The sequence below is a fragment of the Mobula birostris genome, chromosome 4 (assembly GCF_030028105.1).
Source record: "Mobula birostris isolate sMobBir1 chromosome 4, sMobBir1.hap1, whole genome shotgun sequence".
In the NCBI taxonomy this organism is placed as follows: Eukaryota; Metazoa; Chordata; class Chondrichthyes; order Myliobatiformes; family Myliobatidae; genus Mobula; species Mobula birostris.
In genome coordinates, this window is record NC_092373.1 from 204,659,604 (window position 1) to 204,668,281 (window position 8,678).

Genomic DNA, 8,678 nt, shown 5'->3' on the forward strand with positions numbered 1-8,678 from the left:
ACCCATACTGTAAATCCTTGGAACGTAGGAGGAAACTGGAGCACCACATGATCACTGGGAGAGCGTACAAACTCACTATAGACTGTGGCAGAAATCAAATGCCAATCAGTGAAGCTTTTCTTCAGTCTCCATTCATTTCCTTCAGGCAAAGAACATTAGATGGAGGGAACCACACAGTAAAACCATCTTTATGATCGGGGGGTGGGGGGGGGGGGACCTCTTGCTCCTGGATTAAATGTTCAGAAGCAGGATTGAAGGGTTCTTTGTGGCAATACAGGACCAGGAGGTTAACACAAAAATGATCAAAAATACATAATAAAAGACTAACAGATTCAAGAAATGTAGAAAATGTGAAAAAAAACAGAAACAATCCTACAGCTTACAGGATCCTGCAGTAACTCAATCCGATTACAATCAAGTGGCAAACATCATTCACCAAAATCTTGTTTTTAGATACAAAATCTTAAAAGAATCAAGCCTAATCCAATTTTAGAGTCGGAATACACATATTCTATTATGACCAATCTATTATTACAGATAGGACAATCCATAATAACCATCCAGATATAATATTACAGGATAAACAAGCAAGAACAACTTATTTAATAGATATAGCCATTCGAAACACACATAACACACAGAAATCAGTGAGTGAAAAACACCAGAAATACGCTGAATTAAGAGAGGCAATTGAAAGACTATGGAATATGAACAGGGTATATTTTGTCCCGATAGTAATATCTACAACTGGTGTCATCCCAAAGTCACCACACAATAGCATTAAACAATTAGGGTTACACAGCAATATCTATGTAAATCTTCAGAAAGCCACAATACTGAACACCACTACAGTAGTCCGAAAGTTCCTAGTAATTGACAAATGAGTGTGCTTGGCTATGCCCGTACCTCAGCTTGAGCTGAGAAAAATAAAGTTCTATTATAATTGCTCTAATAATATTTATAGAGCATATTTCAAACAAACGATGTGTTTCAAAGTGCTTCACATTAGGATCAAGAACAAACATGAAAATAAAAGACTAAAAGATGTTGGTTGAAAGCAAGGTTAAATAAATAGGCTCTCAGCTGGTGTTTAAAAGTGTCAATTGAGTCTGTATCCCTCAGATACAGTTTAGGAGCATAGCTCAAAAAAGCTGACCTGCCAATTCTCTTTTGAGGAAAATTGTTTAAATTTAAGAGACCGGTGGAAGAAAACCCGAGAGATCGAGCAGGATTATGAAACGAAAACGATTTTGTGATGTACTCCGGTCCCACATCATGAAGAGCTTTAAAACGAGTAAGAGAACTTTAGACTCAATTCTAAAAAATACAGGAAGCCAACGCAGAGTAGTTAGGACGGGAGTGACAGGCTCCCTCATCCTGGTTTACAGCTGCGTTCTGAATGAGTTGAAGTTTGTCAATTGATCTGGCCTTATGGTGTTATGTGACAATAATAAACGAATTTACTGTTTGTAATTAACAGTAATAATCGGTTTACTCCGGCAGAGGCACTTTCCTGGCGACTTTTGACTTTATAAGAGATAATCGGATGATTGAAGAGACATCAAGGCTCCGGTTCCGTGCGGGTTTGTTTAATGTCGGTAAACTGCAGGTCGGGCGATAGGATTTCACAGATGTCTTGACATGGACACGGTCATTATTGCACCAGCCACACCGCCGTGTCATCCGCCAGTCAATTAATGGGACACCTCTCTCATCTCTCTGTCATCTGGTACTTAACAAGGCAAGGGCGCCCCGGGGGGAGTCATTGGCATATCACAGATTGGAGGGGACTATAAGGACCGAGGGGCGAGGGAGTGGTGGACAGTGACGTTTGAGATGCAGGCACCGGTTCTAACTCTGGGTGGGCTTGTGTGCCCACCGCCCTGCCCCTGCTCTCCTCTCCGTACGGACCACAACTCGAAACCAACCCAGCGCAAGACTTTCACCATCGACGCACTGCTGTCCGCCGCCGAGATCTCGCCCTCCTCACGGGAGAGGCAGGCGGCTCCTCTCTGCACGCTCGGAACCTGCGTCCTGGCTGCTACTGTGCCCGGGGCTAACCGGAGCCCGCCGTCTCTCTACCCGGCCCTGGTGTATCCCCGCCCGCTTCACCCCCTCTACCACGGAGCTCCCCTGCTCTACCGCCCCGGCGGCTGCAGAACAGGACAGTGCTCGCACGGTGAGTAGCCCCCGGGGTGAGTGAGAGTGCGCCACCGGACTGGCCCATTCTCAAAGGCGAACGTCTGAGCGTGTGGTGCTTCGCCCGGGGTAGAGAGTTATCTGACAGGGAGTATGGCGGGGTAAGCGATCGGAGAGACCGGCGTCCAGAGCCCGGACTGAAGGAACGGGGGCAGAGGGGGTCAGGAAGAGGCTGTGGGGATGAGACCAAGGAAGCGGTAAGAGAAAGGTCGCCGGGAACTTTTGAATCAGAATCAGGGTTATTGTCACCGACATAAGGCTTATCATGAAATTTATCGTTTTGCGGCAGCGGTATATTGCAATACATAATGATAATAGATGTAAATTACAGTAAGTATATATTTAAAAATTAAATCAAACAACTCTTTTTTTCTTCTTCTATATTATGAATTGCATTGAACTGCTGCTGCTAAGTTAACAAATTTCACGACACATGCCAGTGATAATAAACCTGATTCTGATTAGTGCAAAAGGAGACAAATATAAGTAAGGTAGTGTTCGTGGGGCGATTGTCCATTCAGAAATCTGATGGCGAAACGGAAGAAGCTTTTCCTGAAACACTGAATGTGTGTCTTCAGAATCCTGTACCTCCCCCCTGATGGTAGCAATGAGAAGAGGGCATGGCCTGGATGAAATCAAAATATTGAGGTAGGGACCTGGGTAAACAGCGGGAGAGGGATGTCGCTGTGCCGGGGTGACGTCCCGATGGACTGGGGTAACTGGTGCAGTTGCTGCCCCGCGGTTACGGAGAAGAGAAGCACCAACAGCGAGCGGTGTGCAGAAGGAACTCGGCGGGGCAGGCGACCGCGGGACAGGCGCTACCCGAGCCGCTGAGATCCCCCAGCAACTTGTGCCGTGCTCCAGATTCCAGCATCTGCGGATTCCGGTGTCTCCAATAAAATCCGAAATCTTGGAACAACCAGGTAAATAACCCTGCGAAAGAGAATCGAGACATACAAAATTGAGAAGAGGGAGGGCATCTGACCCAAACCTTCTCTGGTTTTGCTCTCCCCCGGGTGCTGACTGACCTGCCCGAGTTCTCTGCTTTATAAGGCATTGGTCAGACCATACCTGGAGTATTGTCTAAGCAAGGATGTGTTGACATTAGAGAGGGCCCAGAGGAGGTTCACGAGTATAATCCCAGGAATGAAAGGGTTAACGCATGAGGAGAGCTTGATGGCCTATACTCGCTGGAGTTTTGAAGAATTGGGGGGAATCTCATTGTAACTTACCGAATATTGAAAGGCCTATTTAGAGTGGATGAGGAGAAGATGTTTCCTGTGATTCTAGACTCCCCCACCATATGACACGGGTCCACTTAGAAGAGAAATGAGGAGGAATGTCTTTAGCCGGGGGTGGGGGGGTGGGACAGTAATTCTGTGGAATTCATTGCCACAGACGACTGTGCAGGCCAAATCGTTGGGTATATTTAAAGCGGAGGTTGATAGGTTCCTGATTAGTCAGGGCGCCAAAGGTTACGGGGAGAAAACAGGAGGATGGGGTTAAGAGGGATAATAAATCAGTCACAGTGGAATGGTGGACCAGAATCGACGGGGCGAATTGCCTAAATCTGCTCCTATTTCTCATGGTCTCATGGTTTTCCATCACAGAGCCAGAGAGGCCCGGGTTCGATCCCAACCTCGGGCGACAGAGTTTGAGCGTATTCCCTGTGGCCAAGTGTGTGGGGTATTCTCCCACTCCCCCACCCCCATGGGTGTTCCGGTTCCCTCCCACATCCCAAGAACAAAAATGTATAGCAGTTGGTTAATTAGCGGCGTAAATTGCCCCATAGGGGTTGAGCAAAGGATACAATCTGAAGGAATGTGGATGGGGGCGTGGGGGAGATGTTTTAATGGCACTTTATGGACATGTAGTCAATCTATGTATGTACGCGAACTTTTATATTTATATTTATTGTGCTTTTTATTGTTGTGTTCTTTCGTGTTCTTTATCGTATTATGTGTGTGTCTGTGTGTGTGTGTGAATGTGTGTGTGTCTGTGTCTGTGTGTGTGAATGTGTGTGTGAGAGTATGTGTGTGTGAGTGTGTGTGTGAATGTGTGTGTGTCTGTGTCTGAGTGCGTGTGTGTGTGTGTGTGTGTCTGTGTCTGAGTGCGTGTGTGTGTGTGTCTGTGTGTGTGTCTGTGTCTGTGTGCGTGTGAGTGTGTGTGTGTGTGTATGTTGTGTGTGTGTGTGTGTGTGTGAGTGTGTGTGTCTGTGTGTGGGTATGTCTATGTCTGTGTGTGTGTGTGTGTGTCTGTGTGTGTGTGTGTGTGTGAGTGTGTGTGTCTGTGTGTGGGTATGTCTATGTCTGTGTGTGTGTGTGTGTGTGTGTGTGTATGTTTGTGTGTGTGTGTGTGTGTGAGTGTGTGTGTCTGTGTGCGTGTGAGTGTGTGTGTGTGTGTGTGTGTGAGTGTGTGTGTCTGTGTGTGGGTATGTCTATGTCTGTGTGTGTGTGCGTGTGTGTGTGTGTGTGTGTGTGTGTGTGTGTGTGTGTCTGTGTGCGTGTGAGTGTGTGTGTGTGTGTGTGTGTGAGTGTGTGTGTCTGTGTGTGGGTATGTCTATGTCTGTGTGTGTGTGTGTGTGTGTGTGTGTGTGTGTGTGTGTGTGTGAGTGTGTGTGTCTGTGTGTGGGTATGTCTATGTCTGTGTGTGTGTGTGTGTGTGTATGTGTGTGTGTGTGTGTGTGTATGTGTTGTGCTGCCTCGGATCCGGAGTAACAATTATTTTGTTCTCCTTTGCATTTGTGTACTGAACGTGACGTTACACAACCTTGAATCTTAATGCAGATTTGGTGTAAACGGGTCAGCGCTGACTGGGCGGGCCGAATGGTCTGCTTCTCTGCTGCATTTCGACGGCTTCTTCCAGTCAGGCGCTGAAATGTCGCTGTGGACATGATCGGTACTGGGAAGGGGGGAGGCGACTGCCCGGCTGATGCCGTTTCATGGCGGTTTTACGGGAAGGGTTCGGGAGCAAGGTTCCGAGTCCGGCTGCTTCTGAGGTCCCGGCTGACCATTGTTTTTGCCCCCTCTCAGAATATCCACTGCCCAAGGCGTCTTTCCCGCTCAAACCCAAAGCTGCCAAAGTCAAGCGGGCGAGGACCATCTTCACTCACGAGCAACTCGCCCGGCTGGAGAAGGAGTTCGCCCGGCAGCAGTACATGGTGGGCTCCGAGCGGTTTCTGCTGGCATCCGCCCTTCGTCTCAACGAGTCCCAGGTAGGACCTTACCCCGACCAGCACGCTCAGGGTGTGCTGAGCAGCTGGTTTTCTGGGATTGGCTCATATTCCCTGGGGGCTTCCAGGGGGCAAGTCGTGGGAGGTTGTCCTCCCAGTCAACCCCCAGCTAGCAGGAGTCACCTTGCCACTCATTTCCAATTCATCGCCTGCAGCCTATTTAAACCCAGCTTGCATCCACAATCCCTGTTCACTGATTGAACCAGCCAACCTCAACCAGTTGCTCCTATCCTTCAGTTACTGTGTTGTCTTGTTATGTTTAGTACCTGTTCTCTCTTGTTTGGTGGCCCCTCATGGCTTGTTATTTTGCAATCTGCTGCTAAACTGGTCACTCATCACTGAATTGTCCCCAGTGCTCTGCCTTTGGGTCAAGCTTCCTCTACATTTCCTGACAGACACTGTTATTCCAAGTGTTAGTTCCTGTTGCAACAGAGGGAGACATGGGGGTAGGGCAACTGATGCACAGCAAGCTCCCGCGGACACAAAAACAGATGCATAATGCAGTGCCAAGGTGGTACACGGGACAGTACAACACAGGAGCAGGCCATTCGGCCCACTGTGTCCGTGTCAACCATGAAGCCAAATTAAACTAATCCCTTCTGCTCGCACATGTTCCATAATCCCTCCATTCCCTGCCTGCTTGTGTCCCTTCCTGTCTAAATACCTCTTCATGTTATCATCCTTGGATAGATACATTCCAGGGGCCAGACGGGATACACCCCTGTTACTACAAAGGGATATACCCCAGATTACTGTGGGAAGCAAGGAAAGAGAGACATTAACAGTGACAGGAGTACTACTGGAGGACTGGAGGGTGGAAAATGATATTTCGTTGTTCAAGAAAAGTAATAGGAGTAATTCTGGGAGTCTTACTTCAGTGGTGGGCAAACTAACGGAGAGGATTCTTAGAGATGGGATTTGTGAGCACTTAGCTGATCATAGTCTGATGATGGATAGTCAGCATGGTTTTGTGAGGAGCTGGCCGGTCTTCAGGAGCCTGATTGAATTGTGACAAAGCATACTGATGAAGGTAGAGTAGTGGATGTGGTGGATGTGGATTTTAGTCAGGCGTTTGATAAGGTTCCCTGTGGTAGGGGAATATCAGGAGGCATGGGATCCAGGGACACCTGGCTGTGTGGATACAGAATTGGCTTGTCCACAGAAGGCAGAGGGTGGTTGTAGGTTGAGAGAATTCTGCCTGGAGGGGTTACGCAGGAATCTGTTCTGGGACACCTGCTCTTTGTGATTTTTATCAATGACTTGGATGAGAAAATGGAAGGGTGGGTTAGTAACTTTGCAGATGATATGAAGGTTGGTGGTGTTGTGGACATTGTAGAAGGATGTTCTAGGTTACTACCAGATATAAACAGGATTTCAGAGAAGTGGCAGATGGAGTTCAATCGAAAAAGTGATTTGTGATTCAATTTGGAAGGTCAAACTTGAAGGCAGAGTACAGGGGTAATGGCAGGATTCTTAGCAGTGTGGAGGAGCAGAGAGATCTGGGTCCATGTCCACAGATCCCTCAAATTTGCAGTGCAAGGTGATAACATGGCTAAGAAGGCATATGGTGTGTTGGCCTTCAGTAGTTGGGGGGTTGAGTTCAAGAGCCGTGAGGTAATATTCCAGCTCTATAAAGTGCTGGGTAGACCACACTTAGAGCATTGACGCAAACACGAGGAATTCTGCAGATGCTGGAAATTCAAGCAACACACATCAAAGTTGCTGGTGAACGCAGCAGGCCAGGCAGCATCTCTAGGAAGAGGTACAGTCGACGTTTCGGGCCAAGACCCTTCGTCAGGACTAACTGAAAGAAGAGCTAGTAAGAGATTTGAAAGTGGGAGGGGGAGGGGGAGATCCAAAATGATAGGAGAAGACAGAAAGGGGAGGGATGGAGCCAAGAGCTGGACAGGTGATTGGCAAAAGGGATATGAGAGGATCATGGGACAGGAGGCCCAGGGAGAAGGAAAAGGGGGAGGGGGGAGAAAGCCCAGAGGATGGGCAAGGGGTATAGTCAGAGGGACAGAGGGAGAATATATATATATTCTTTTTCTCTCTCTCCTTTTTCTCCCTCTGTCTCTCTCACTATACCCCTTGCCCATCCTCTGGTTGAGTGAGCTAGAGCTTTTCTCTTTGGAGTGAAGGAGAATGAGAGGTGACTTGATAGAGGTGTACAAGATGATAAAAGGTATGGATCGAGTGGACAGCCAGAGATTTTTTCTCAAGGAGGAAATGGCTGATATGAGGGGACATAATTTTAAAGTGATTGGAGGAAAGTGTGTGGGAGGGGGGAGAATATAAGAGGTAGATTATTTTTGCACAGAGAGTGGTGGGTGCATGAAATACGCTGCCGGGGTGGAGGTAGAGGTAGAAATGAGGACAGTTAAGAAACTCTTAGATAGGTTCATCTATGATAGAAAAATGGAGGCTATGTGGGAGTGAGTGGTTAAGGTTAAAAGGTCAGCACAACATTTTGGGCCGAAGGGCCTGTACTGTACTGATCTCTGCTCTGTTCTATATTCTAATATGTTTTGTTCTGTGTGTTACGTTAATGTTACTTGCAATGTCACCCTCTCGCACAGTGGGAAGCTCCTAGGTTTAAACCTGCCCTGGACTGTGGGAAGTAGGAACGGATCCTGTTGTCTCCTAAACTAAGACTCAGATGTAGAAGGGCTAATGTTGATTACAAACTTGAATTGAAGCCTCTAAAATAATTGGGATTATAAAATTCAGACTTATTTCTTCTCTTTTACCCTCCCTTCCAACCCACAGGTGAAAGTCTGGTTCCAGAACCGTAGGATCAAATGGAGAAAACAAAGCCTGGAGCAGCAGCAGGCCAAGCTGGCTCGGCTGGGCACGGTGGCTCCTCAGCCCAGAGCCAGCTCCCCGAGCAGGGAGCACAGCTCCAGTCCGACACCGCGGGTGCAGCAGACAGACTCCCACCCGCTCAGCCCTCCGAGCGTCGAAGGCAGTGGGCACCAACCAAAGCAACCTCCCACACTGTTAAACCCATAGACCTCATCTTCTATAGTGCTGCTTTTATCATAATCTGTATTGTCATAGTTTAATGTAAATATACAAAATATAACAACGGACTTTTAAAGCTTGTCCGAGTGTATGTGTGTGTATGTGTGTGATGTGAATATACATGCATGTGGCGTGTATGTGTACATGTATGCGATGTGTGTGTGTGTGTGTGTGTGTGTGTGTGTGTATTTATCCCAGAAGGATTGCGATGGGAGATGTATCT

General features: G+C 47.6%; 1 protein-coding gene across 1 annotated transcript; it reads left to right on the forward strand.

Moving 5' to 3' along the window:
* Positions 1 to 1,836: 1,836 nt before the first annotated feature.
* On the forward strand, positions 1,837 to 8,443 carry LOC140197102 (NK1 transcription factor-related protein 2-like). Its single transcript, XM_072257017.1, has 3 exons — positions 1,837 to 2,179; positions 5,232 to 5,413; positions 8,201 to 8,443. The coding sequence occupies exons 1-3, from the start codon at positions 1,837 to 1,839 to the stop codon at positions 8,441 to 8,443; spliced, it is 768 nt and encodes a 255-aa protein (XP_072113118.1).
* The last annotated feature ends 235 nt before the right edge of the window (positions 8,444 to 8,678 follow it).